The sequence below is a fragment of the Anguilla rostrata genome, chromosome 4 (genome assembly GCF_018555375.3).
Source record: "Anguilla rostrata isolate EN2019 chromosome 4, ASM1855537v3, whole genome shotgun sequence".
Taxonomy (NCBI): Eukaryota; Metazoa; Chordata; class Actinopteri; order Anguilliformes; family Anguillidae; genus Anguilla; species Anguilla rostrata.
This window is the reverse complement of record NC_057936.1, coordinates 50,791,182-50,803,753: the sequence shown is the minus strand read 5'-3', so window position 1 is coordinate 50,803,753 and position 12,572 is coordinate 50,791,182. Positions and strand designations below refer to the sequence as shown.

The following is a 12,572-nucleotide window of genomic DNA, read 5'->3' as shown; positions in this document are numbered from 1 at the left end:
TTTCATTTTGCTGGGGTCATATCATTTCACTGCTTCCTAGCAACCACTGCTAGTTGATCGGGGCCTGTATGTCTGCCTGTTGAGCTGCACACGGGCAGTCCTCCTCCTCCTCAGGTCTCTCTGAGCCTGACTCGCAAACTGCAGAGTGATGAAGAGTGATGGCTGATGTCTTATACTTTGTAGGAGGGCACATGGGTGTTTGCTGTCCCCCAAATTCATGGGGGGGGGGGGGGGCTGCAGCAATGAGCTATGCTCTGCCAGTGAGTGCAGATGGGCATTCAGAAGTGTGAAAAAGAGGTGAAAAGGCATTAAAAATAACTGTGTTTGTGTCTGTGTATGTGTGCGTGCGTGTGTGTGCGCATGTGCTTGTACGCGCGTGTGTGTGTGTGTGTGTGTGTGTGTGTGTTTGTACGTGTGTGTGTGTATGTGTGTCTGTCTGTCTGTCTGTCTGTCTGTGTGTGGCTGTCTGTCTGTCTGTCTGTCTGTCTGTCTGTGTGTGTGTCTGTGTGTGTATGTGTGTGTATGTGTGTGTGTGTGTGTGTGTGTGTACAGTCCAGCGAGCTGGATGACATCCTGGACGACCTGCAGAACAGCCAGCCGCAGCTCTTCTCTCAGACGCGGCCCGTGTCGCTGCCGGCCGCCGTGGACAAGCAGTCCATCATCAACGACATCCTGCAGATGACGGGCGAGGGCGGGCCCAGCGCCGCCTCCCTGGGCTCGCAGAAGGGCTTTCCTGGGATGGGCCCTGGCAGTGAGTCCCCACGCCCAAAACCTGCACCCTTACACAAGCCATCTACACCACCCCAAACCCACACCCTTACACAAGCCATCTACACCACCCCAAACCCACACCTTACCCACACGCCAATCGATAACACATCACCACCCCAAACCGCACCCTTACACAGCCATCTACACCACCCCAAACCCACCACCACCACCTTACACAAGCCATCTACACCACCCCACACCTGCACCCTTACACAAGCTATCTACACCACCCCAAACCTGCACCCTTACACAAGCCATCTACACCACCCCAAACCTGCACCCTTACACACGCCATCTACACCACCCCAAACCTGCACCCTTACACAAGCCATCTACACCACCCCAAACCTGCACCCTTACACAAGCCATCTACAACACCCCAAACCTGCACCCTTACACAAGCTATCTACACCACCCTGCACCCACACCCTTACACATGTTATCTGCACCACCCCAAACCTGCACCCTTACACAAGCCATCTACACCACCCCAAACCTGCACCCTTACACAAGCCATCTACACCACCCCAAACCCACACCTTTACACACGTCATCTGCACCACCCCAAACCCTAAACCCACACCTTTACACACGTCATCTGCACCACCCCAAACCCTAAACCCACACCTTTACACATGACTCTGCAGACACTTGGTCTAAAGCAGATGAGGTGCTGGTAATCCCCCCGCGTCAGCATTACGTCACTCACACATATCTCTGCTGTCCATCAGGGGATACGGGGAGGGGAGAACTTTCCAGACCCTTGTCAAGGGAACTTCTCACTCATCGTTCTCCCCCAGTTTAATATTGTTGTGACTCATCGTTGCATCATTATTAGAACTGTGATGTGGTAGTCATATACTCGCATGATAAGATCATTTCCTCAAGTTCTGGTTTCAAAAAAAACAATATTTTCAATTTTTTTCACATTTTACAGCTGATTTGCTTGAGAATATTTACATGTAAGCGCATGTAGAAATGCTCTGCTCAAGAAAATAAGTGTGTTATATTGAGCACCCTTTCCTTTGTACATGTATGTAGTTGCATGGTGAGTTCCTCTTGAAAAACATTAGATGTCTGTGTGTGACTGTGGACACAAACATGGATGTGTCTGTGAAGGAGGTCTGTGTGTGGCTGTGAACACAAACATGAGCGTGTCTGTGAATGAGATCTGTGTGTGTCTGTGAAGGAGACCGGTGTGTGACTGGACACAAACATGGACGTGTCTGTGAAGGTGTACTGTGTGTGACTGGACACAAACATGGGTGCGTCTGTGAAGGAGATCTGTGTGTGTCTGTGAAGGAGGTCTGTGTGTGCCTGTGAAGGAGATCTTTGTGTGTCTGTGAGGGAGATCTGTGTGTGTCTGTGAAGGAGTGTGTGTGTGTCTGTGAAGGAGGTCTGTGTGTGACTGTGAAGGAGGTCTGAGTGTGTGTGTGTCTGTGAAGGAAGTCTGTGTGTGTGTCTGTGAAGGAGGTCTGTGTGTGTGTGTGTCTGTGAAGGAGTCTGTGAAGGAGGTCTGTGTGTGTGTCTGTGAAGGAGGTCTGTGTGTGTCTGTGAAGGAGGTCTGTGTGTGTGTGACTGTGAAGGAGGTCTGTGTGTGTGTGCCTGTGAAGGAGGTCTGTGTGTGACTGTGAAGGAGGTCTGTGTGTGTGTGTCTGTGAAGGAGGTCTGTGTGTGTGTCTGTGAAGGAGGTCTGTGTGTGTGACTGTGAAGGAGGCCTGTGTGTGTGTGACTGTGAAGGAGATCTGTGTGTGTGTGTGTCTGTGAAGGAGGTCTGTGTGTGTGTGTCTGTGAAGGAGGTCTGTGTGTGACTGCTGCGCTTGGTGCTCCAGACTTCAGCGGGCCCAGGCCGGGGCAGCCAGGCAGAGGGCCGCCGGCGCGGAGCGTGTCCCTGGACATGAACATGTCGTCCCAGGCCTCCCCTGGAGCCTTCCCCACGCTGAGGAACAACGGCCCCTACTCCGTCATGCAGCAGCAAGGCATGATGGGAAACCACGGCATGATGGCCAACCAGGCCAACCTCGTCGGCGCAGGTAAGCGGACGCCGCCGGGAACGACATCACCGCCACAGAGAAACGGTCACACGGACCGTCTGTGAGCCCGGTCTCTGTCTGTGTTCCTGTGTGCCCATAACTCTCCATCGTTTTGTGTCTGTTGCTTTCATTTGTGCCATCGCGTGTCATTTCCGCTGATTTGGGAACGCCGCGGGCCTGGAGAGGATCTGGCTACGGGATTTTTCACGCTTCTGAAAATGCTTTTCCTCCCCGGTGCCTGTGCAGTTCGAGCGCAGCCCGAATCCACTTAAGGAATAACAGGCGGGAGCAGCCATGTGAGAAATGAAATACAGATAAATGGGATTTCGGTCGGTTCCTTTGAAGTCTGACACATTGTGTCAGTAATGGTTGTGCGTTTAAGGAGTGAGAAGGGTGGGGGGCGGGGTCATTTGAGCTTGTAGCCCCTTTCGGCGTTGGTCATAATCTCTGGTATTGATCACCGATAATGACCTCAGGACGGGCGTCGCCGTGCGCACAGCGGGGCAAATTGAAACCTAATAGCCGGGCTCTCGCGATTCCCGGCTTCTTGGTGGAGAGGACCCGAGTGTTCGAGAGGGCGGTTCGAGTGGAGATTTTATTTTTTCCGTGGTTTTAACGGGCGAGACTGAAGAGGAGGAGGAGTTTCCGCTGGCGGGGCTTCGTCTGACACAGTCGCTGGAAAGTTCCGCTGAGTAATCTCTCTACCCGCGCCCCGGCGCTCACCCCAGCCGAGCCGCCGGCCGTCGCCGGGGTAAACAAACAGAGACGCGAACCGAAAGCGCGTACAGTCTTATCGCTGCGCTTTTACTGTCAGAGTAAACGAGCTGCAGGTAGGCGTGCGGCGCTGTAGCGCGTCGGCGCCCGTCCTTCTGAGAAAAGCGGAGTGTAGCACAGTGGGTAGGGAACTAGACTTGTACCACGCAGGTTCGATCCCGGAGCACTGCCGTTGTACCCTTGGCAAGTACTTAACCGCATTGCTTCAGTATAATCAGTGTATAAATGGATCAATGAAAGCTGTAAGTTGTGAAAGTCGCTCTGATAGGCGTGCAAATCCTGTAATGTATGTGAATAAAGCGGACGAACATGCGCGCCGCTGCAGGATTGCCTCACTTCCTGTGGAAGGAAGGTGAGGGATGAGCGTCAGGGTGGCCTCCTGGGCCCCCCCGCCACCCCGCCCCGCCCCGCCCAGCCCCGCCCCGCCCCGCCCGCTCTCAGGTGTGACGTCTCTCCCCCCCAGGCATGCGGGGAGGCGGCGGCCCGCGGTCGGGCCCGCAGCCCGAGGCCTGGGCCTCCCACGCCAGCCAGGCCCTGCCGCAGGGAGCGGGGCCCGGACGCATGGGGCCCGCGGCGGCCCCCGGGGGCCCCGCCCGGCCCGCCGCTCAGCAGGGACCCAGGCAGATGCTGCCGGCGCAGATGATGGGAAGTGGTGAGTCCCCGCCTCTCCCCGGCGGGGCGACGCCCAAACGCCCCTCCTATCCCCGCTCCCTCCCTCCCAGCTCCGGAGCACAGTATTAGTGCAACCAATGGGTGTTGTGTATTTGCTCTTACGTGCTCCGCCCAGGCATCAGGTAGATGATGCAGTCAGATGTGTACATATTCCCTAAGTGATTCCATGCACACACATTGTTTGTTCGTTGTTTTCACTCATGCTTTTTGTTTCGCTCATGTTATGGCGTTTGTGTGGGACTCTGTGTTCGCTGCTCCTGATTAGTGTTGCACGTTCAGTCAATGAGCCAGTCGTGCCCTCGCTACAGCAGAGGTTCACACTAGCAGCACGCCAACGATCGGCGCTAATTGTCAACCGTAATTACGTTGCCCCTGAGTTCACCGAGCGGCTAACCAACGGCTTTGTTCTGTCCTCCCGAAAAACCAGCGCAATCGGACCTGGACCTGGGCATGGCCGGCCCCCAGTTCTCCCAGCAGCAGGCCCCGCCCAATCAGACGGCTCCGTGGCCCGACAGCATGATGCCCATCGAGCAGGGCCCCTTCGGCAACCAGAACAGGTAAACCCCGCCCGCGGGCTCTTCATCGCCACGCCCGCAGCGGGCCGTTGCCTAGCGCCTCCCGGACGAGAGAGAGAGAGAGAGAGAGAGAGTCGCAGAAACCTGTGAAACTAAGTAGGTCAGCCCGCTGTTCTCTCTCTCTCCGGCGGGAGGACCGCGCGTGGCGGAGATTTAGCCGCAGCGTAAGAATCGCTCGCGAGACGCCGTGGCGAGACCGCCGCGTCGCCGCGATGCGTCCGTTTCCGTCCGCGATGCTCGGTTTCAGCCTGCCGGTCTGGGTTCCCGAGGAAACGCCTCCTGCCGTCGCCGTGACTGTAAGAGGACATGGCGGGCGTGACAGAGGCTCCTGGGGCTGCCCGTGGAGCAGCGGTTCCTGAGGTCCAAGCTGGGCTTCAGGTTCAGGGGTTTGAGTCCAAGGTGTGAAACCCTGGATGTAAAGCACTTAATCTGACCTGCTGCTGCTGCTGCTGCTGCATGTGTTGTGTAAAAAGATTTCAGTTGTTAAAGGGTGTAAAGTGAAAGTTAAAAGGTGAAAAGTTGTACCCATTGTATGTCTGGATATCACAGTGGTACAGTGCATGTTTTTTGGGTTCTGAGACCGAGAAGCAGTGAAGATTCATACAGCAGCCCCAGGTGGAGCTTGTTTAGTTTCTTTTTCTGGTATTTGCTTCATCGACATACGCTTCTTACCCGAGAAATGCTGAAGAACGCAACGGTTCCCTCGGTCCTCGTAGCTTCAGTCTGAAATGGAAAAGGCTCTGTGGTGCTGCGTTAAACGTAGCGAGCGCTAAAAGAAACCTATCGCCCCATTCATGATTCATACTAGAAAAATAAAGCGTGCAGATTTTTTGGAAATGCTTTCCCATGAAGGCCTGCTGGGACCGACTACCTCCCACACTTCGCAGAAGGGTATGAAATGATTCACTTCAGTCCTGAGCGTCGCAGGGACGCCTCGCCGGGGGGCGTTCTGAAGCGCCGCTTTCTTTGGAAAAACAGCGAAAGGTACTTCTGCCGAACACGTCGGGTCGGGGGACTGCGGACGCTAACCGCCCCTCTGAAGCGCGGTGAGGGGGGCGCGTCGGCTAGCCGCGACCGCTAAAGCTCAGAACCTGGCGTCTCTCTCCCCCCCCAGGGCCGCGTACGGAAACCCCCAGGAGGAGGCGCTGTGTCCGCCCGCGGCCGCCGACGGGCCGGCCGACGAGGGCGCCCTGCTCAGCCAGCTCTACACCGTGCTCAAGGACTTTGACGGGCTGGAGGAGATTGACCGGGCCCTGGGCATCCCCGCGTTGGTCAGTCAGGTAAACCTGTGTGAACCACAAGCAAGCCTGCGTGCTCTCCAGAAACACGCGCACTAGCCTAGCGGGACTACCCCCCAGCGAAATTTCACGCGCGTCACCGCTGCGTTTGGCAGCTTCCTCTAGGAAAGGCGTTTCAGAACCTGCTGTGTCCCAAACCTCAGAGGTTAACACAACAGACACCCCCAGTCGAGGGCTTTAAGAAGTTCTCTGTTGGGTAACCTGACTTCCTCTCAAAAGCACTTTTACACGTCGAGGCAGGTCCACTGTTCCCTCCTGGTCTAATCGGCCTGGTTTAATCGTGGGTTAGCCAGCTCCGACTCCCCCGTGCACACACCCAGCGCGCCGGGCCCTTTGCCTGTAAGTGTAAGGCAGTACGGGAAAGAGCGTGATTCAGTACAAGGAGAAAGGCTTGTTTCATTCGGCATACACACACACATACACACACACACACAAAGACCTCTGAGTGTGTTTTCAATGAAGGTACAAGTGTTGAGTCAACCTGCACACCTCTAAAGCATTAATTCATCACTCAGGGCCAGAGGAAAGCACAGACACCCATGGAGTGTAATTGTGGGTGTATGTGGCCAGTGTGGAGTGTGTGTGTGTGTGTGTGTGCTGGGCGGGAGGAAAGCACACACACCCATGGAGTGTAATTGTGGGTGTATATGGCCAGTATGGAGTGTGTGTGTGTGTGTGGTCTGGGCTGGAGGGAAGCACACACACCCATGGAGTGTAATTGTGGGTGTATATGGCCAGTATAGAGTGTGTGTGTGTGTGTGTGTGTGTGTGTGTGCTGGGCTGGAGGGAAGCACACACTCATGGAGTGTAATTGTGGGTGTATATGGCCAGTGTAGAGTGTGTGTACGTGTGTGTGTGTGTGTGTGTGCATATGTGTGTGTGCAGGGTCAGAGGGAAACACACACAGTGTAATGGTGGGTGTATGTGGCCGGTGTTGAGCGTGTGTGTGTGTGTGTGTGTGTGTGTGTCTGTGCAGGGCCAGCCCGTGGAGCAGGACCAGTTCCCCGGCCAGGACCCCAGCATGATGCTGGAGCAGAAGCCCCCCATGTACGGGCAGCAGTACGCGCCCCCCGCCCACATGGCGCAGGGCGGCTACGCCCCCATGCAGGACGCCAGCTTTCACGCCATGGCGGCCCAGATGGGCCAGCGGCCGGGCTACCCCATGCTAAGGCTGCAGCCCCGCCCTGGGCTGAGGCCCGCCGGTGTGGTGCCCAACCAGCCCAACACGCTGCGGCTGCAGCTGCAGCACCGGCTCCAGGCTCAGCAGGTACCAACCACGGCCCCCGCTGACCCAACTCTGCCTCAGACACACACACTGCCTCAGACTAGCCCTCTCCCTCACACACACACACACACACACACACACATTGCCTCAGACTAGCCTTCTCCCTCACACACACACACACACACACACTGCCCAAGACTGGCCCTCTCCCTCACACACACACACACACACACACTGCCCCAGACTGGCCCTCTCCCTCACACACACACACACACACACACACACACACACTGCCCCAGACTAGCCCTGTCCCTCACACATGCACACACACTGCCCCAGACTGGCCCTGCTGCATTCTGACTAGTGCTTCTATTACATGTACTCCAATGATTCCTGACCAACTAGCCTTCCACGTCTGTTTCACCCCTTACCAGAACTTGAGTCCCACTAACTCTTAGATAGTGTTACTGCTAGTAGTATTCAGCTCCTCCCAGGTCTTCACTCATATTCTGAGACTAGCCATTCACAGCTTGCCTCATTTACATATTTAGCTGCACATATACCAGTACTGCTATTTAGCTGGCTGGTGCTTGAGCAAGTGCAAATAGCCAAGAAAATTAGGACCAGAACAGTGCAAATAGTAACACTATAGAATTTTTGTATAGTCGAATGCAAAGCTAATCAGACTCAGCCACTGCACAAGTTAAAGTAATCTCAAAGGCTTACATGAACCACAGTGTACTGAGCTTGTTGGTTGTAGCACTTCATTTGTTTTCTCGTGTTATATGACCACTCATCCACATGTACTGTATGTAGGCACACGCACACGCCCACGCACACTGGCACATACACTGGTATACATTTATTCCTGCAAAATGCTATGCAAGACTCATATACTATTTTACACTTTATGTGGAAACCTTTGTCTGAATCTACATACATACCGAGAGGTCAGACATAACAACTGAAGTACAGTTTTGTGGTTGAGTGCCCCACCTTCTGGAAGCAAATGGAATAGCTCTGGTCTTCCTGTGTGCATCCCTTTCTGAATTAGGTCACTGTCTTCACTCTAGTTTTGATACCCATAAAGCCGTGGGAGAAAATGTGTATAGTGTGTGTGCTTGGCCTGTTTTTAATTGTTGTCTTTTTGTTGAAATTTTTTTTCCGGTCAGAATCGCCAGCCCATGATGAACCAGCTCAGCGGGGTGTCTAATTTGAACCTACCTCTAAGGCCGAACGTACCCAGCCAGGTGAGCTGTACTGCCGAACCCATGCAGAACAGAGATCCCAATAGTACTGTTTTCTGTGCTGAAGCTACTTTGATGTGGCGCCTGCATGTTTAGACAAGTTGGTCGTGCTTTCTGATATTTACTTATAACAGCTTTGTTAATTGCTTGGCAGTGATTGCTGGCTGGTCCAGAGACAAGTGCGCCAGTCCGCTAAAATTAGCACCGTCGGCTACAACAAAGCGTCGCAGTTTTGTGAACACAATGAAAAGCTCGCACTGTGGGAGTGCGTGGAATTGGCTCTTTCTGGAGTGTTTATTTTTATCACGCTGAAGCATGCCATCCTCATCACACATCATGACTCAGTATGAATCTCAGTAAAACACAGCCTCCAGTTAAACACGTTCGTCAAGCGCTAGGTGTAGGAACTCGTTTTCACTACGAAGTCGTGCCGTTCAGTCTGCACCCATGACGAAATGTAAAGGGAGAAAGGACGACTCTTTACGACTGTTGCCGGTGTTCATTTTTTGCCCGAGCAAGCGCTGTTTTAAGAAAGGTTTGTGCAGTTACCGCTGATTCGGGGGCATTGATTTCTCCATTGAACTGGTTTTGAGCAGACTGGTCCCTGAAGCTGGTCTACCCACGGGCACAAATCGAGCAGCAGGGATGAACAGTGTGTGTTTCTCCCTCCCTCCCTCTTGTCCCTCTCTCTTACACACCCCTCCCTTCCTTCTTGCATTTCCCTATTCCTGCTCCTCCGCTCTCTCTTTGTCCTCTTTTTTTCTTCATCTTCCACCCCAACCTTTCTCTCTCTCTCTCTCCATCTATTCTTCTCTCTCTGCCTCTCCCTCCATCTCACTCTCTCTCTCTCTTTCCCTTCTCACTCTCTCTGTCTCTCCATCCCTCCCTCTCTCTCTCCCTCTCTCAATCCTACTCTCTCTCCCTCCCTTACTCTCTCTCTGTCTCTCCCTCTCTCCCCCTCTCTCTATCCCTCGCTCCCTCCTTCCCTCTCTCTCTCTTTTCCCTTGTTCTCCCTCTCTCGCTTTCTCTATCCCCCTCTCTCTTTCCCTCCCTCTCTCCCTCTCTGTCCCTCTCTCTCTCCCCCTTTCTCCCTCGCTCCCTCTCGCAGGGAACCATTAATGCTCAGATGATGGCGCAGAGGCAGAGGGAGATCCTGAGTAACCACCTGCGGCAGAGGCAGCTGGAGCAGCAGCGGCAGCAGCAGCAGGCGCAGCAGCGGAGTCTGCTGATGCGCGCGCAGGGCCTCAGCCTCCCGCCCAGCATGGCCGCCGCCGCCGCCGCAGCGTCCGCAGGCATGCCGGGCGCCATGAGCAACGCGCGGATCCCCCAGGCTAACCCCCAGCAGTTCCCCTACCCGCCCAACTACGGTACCGGACTCGCGTCCCCTCCGCCCTCCACCAGCCCCTTCTCCCCAGTGTCCCCCAGCCTCCCCGGGTCACAGCTCCACTCCCACACCTCCTTGCATGGCTCCCAGATGAGTCTGGCTAACCAGGGAATGATGGGAAATATGGGCGCGCAGTTTGGGCCTGTAATGAGTCCCCAAATGCAGCACAGTGCCTTCCAGTTTCCCAGCTCAGGTACTGCCTTTTGTCCGGAGTGCTTTGTGTTAACTGTTCCCCAGTGACGTTGTCAGAGCAGGCTTAACAGTGTCGCTTCATTCCTGAAAATAAAAATACGAAAATAAATGGCAAACACTTGCTACGATTTTATCTTGATTGTATGTGCAGTCATATCAACGTGAACAACGCATGTGATATCAGTATGTCCTCAGCTGTTTAGTGTCCTGGCCTTCACAAGGTAATCCTGGAGGGTGCTGCAGGGACAGCTTTCATCCACAAGAGGGCAGTAGATGCACAGATCTTGCGCACGACTTCAGCGCTCGAGCTGCAGATTAATGGGACATTCTGCTGCTGTAAATTTACATGAGGAAATTGAATAGTTGCCATTTTGGCACATGAGGGGAGAATTATTAACAACATTCCCTCCTGCGGCTGTTGCTGGGAGTCGCAGTCGTTTCAAATGAAAACCGTATTTTGGATCATTAAATTGATTTACAATAAGGTTTTTTTGAAAAGTGAGATAATCTGATAAGCCTGCCGAAACTGGTGTACCGTGTCGGTCCTGTTGTGTGTCTAATGTACTACACCTAGATTCATTGGCTGATGCTTTTTGGTGGGTGCGGAGCTGTTGATTTTAATAGTAACCTTTTGACCTCAGTTTTCCCCACTCCCTTCTCCCTTTGCACGGCAACTCTTTGCTTGCATGCGGTGTTTGGTCTGTAGTGCCTGCGAATAATCAAACGTCTTAACTCTACATTTGTAACCTGTTTTGCATTTACTTTGTGTGATTGGGTTGTTTTGGCCAAACAACAGAGTGATTTTGCCGTAACAATTAATAAAAAGAATCACATCCCATGATTCCAAGTTAGAAAGATCTGGAGCCAGCTCTGGACGCCATATGTGTCGATGAGCTTGCTCTGGATTTTTCAGTTTGGCTAGCATATAAAAAGCAGTGTTAATTATATAATTTTTTTAAAGGCTATTTTGTATGACATCAGACTGATAATAATCAGCTAATTATTTTAGCTGTCTTTCTGAAAGCTGTATGGGTTTCATTCCTGCTATGTTCTCATCAGTCCCCACAAAGCGTGAGTGTTTGTAACTTTGTGTGCATACAAGTGCGTGTTTAGAGACCGCAGGACTGATGGAGTCATCTCTCTGCTCCACCCCTGGGTCTGTGGCCCCTAGCAGCCCGCTCACAGGTGTCTCCGGGCCCCGCAGGTATGAATCAGCAGCCTGACGCGGGGTTCGGAGGAGCCACCACCCCCCAGAGCCCCCTGATGTCCCCCAGGATGGGCCACGCCCAGAGCCCCATGATCCAGCAGCCGCAGGCCAACGCTAACTTCCAGTCCTCGTCCGACATGAACGGCTGGCCCCAAGGGAACATGAGCGGGAACATGAACGCCAACATGAGCGGGAACATGAGCGGGAACAGGTGAGACTGCAAAGCAAGGGCGGCTGTTCTGTGTGTGTGAAATATTTGACTGTGCCGATATAAATCCAAGTTGCGTCAGCCCAAGATCCGTGACTTTCACTAGTCCTCCCTCCTCTAACAGCCTGCCTGTACAGTGTGTGTAAATCGTAGCTTGTGCTAAAAGTCTGTCTGTAAAGCCTTTTCTATCGCAGGTATTGGAATGCACGCCTGTTATTTAACACTTCTGTCAGGATTTGTAAAGAGGGGCCTGGGTTTAGAAGGGAAGTTCAGATTTTACCTCTGAAAGTAGGCCTGCCCTTTAACTGTGCTCCTTCTGTTGTTCTGCTTGGGACAGCATGTTCACACAACAGTCGCCGCCTCAGTTTGCTCAGCAGCCCAACGCCAGCAACATGTACAGCAGCAACGGCATGAGCATCAACGTGTCCATGGCCGCCAACTCCAGCAGCATGAACAATATGAACCAGATGCCGGGGCAGATGAGCGTGACCTCTATGACCTCTGTGCCTACATCAGGGCTGTCCTCAATGGGCCCTGAGCAGGTGAGAGACTGCCCACTGCCCTGTCACTCAAGACGCCACGGTCCAATCGGCTCACTCGGTTCACCCAGTGATCCTGAACACTTGACCAGTCGCACCATAGAGATTTCCAAACAAGCGTATTTTAGATAATTTCGATATTTAGCCTTTTGTCAGTAAACTTAGTCAAACCTCCGTAATAGTATCCTGATACAGGTAAACGATATTACCATGAGAGGGGGTAACCTGTTTCCAAGCCAGTTGCTTGTGATGGCCATGATACAACAAGAGGCTGAGCCTTCTCGAGTGAGTAACGTTGGAGCAAGATGGCTCCTCGGTGTCTCTCCCCCACACAAAACTCTGTCAGATGAAATACCGCTCGCCAAGTTGTAGGTACACTGGTAAGAGGTTCAATCTTTATTATCGGGGAAGACGCTTCGCTAAACATTCACAAAATGGAACTCGCGG

The 12,572-nt window shown here is 53.4% G+C and overlaps 1 protein-coding gene across 10 annotated transcripts in view; it reads left to right on the top strand.

Moving 5' to 3' along the window:
- ncoa2 (nuclear receptor coactivator 2) overlaps positions 1-12,572 on the top strand; it is an 83,737-nt gene that overhangs the window by 66,791 nt on the left and 4,374 nt on the right. For 6 of the 10 annotated variants that reach the window (XM_064333054.1, XM_064333052.1, XM_064333057.1 and 3 more), the window contains 10 exons: positions 553-751; positions 2,604-2,804; positions 4,042-4,230; positions 4,678-4,807; positions 5,940-6,105; positions 7,100-7,390; positions 8,521-8,598; positions 9,704-10,172; positions 11,346-11,589; positions 11,924-12,128. In XM_064333054.1, coding sequence (XP_064189124.1) covers positions 553-751; positions 2,604-2,804; positions 4,042-4,230; positions 4,678-4,807; positions 5,940-6,105; positions 7,100-7,390; positions 8,521-8,598; positions 9,704-10,172; positions 11,346-11,589; positions 11,924-12,128 — 2,172 coding nt within the window. The remainder of the gene's footprint in view (positions 1-552; positions 752-2,603; positions 2,805-4,041; positions 4,231-4,677; positions 4,808-5,939; positions 6,106-7,099; positions 7,391-8,520; positions 8,599-9,703; positions 10,173-11,345; positions 11,590-11,923; positions 12,129-12,572) is intronic. The other 4 variants (XM_064333059.1, XM_064333061.1, XM_064333062.1 and 1 more) reach the window with 4 other exon arrangements.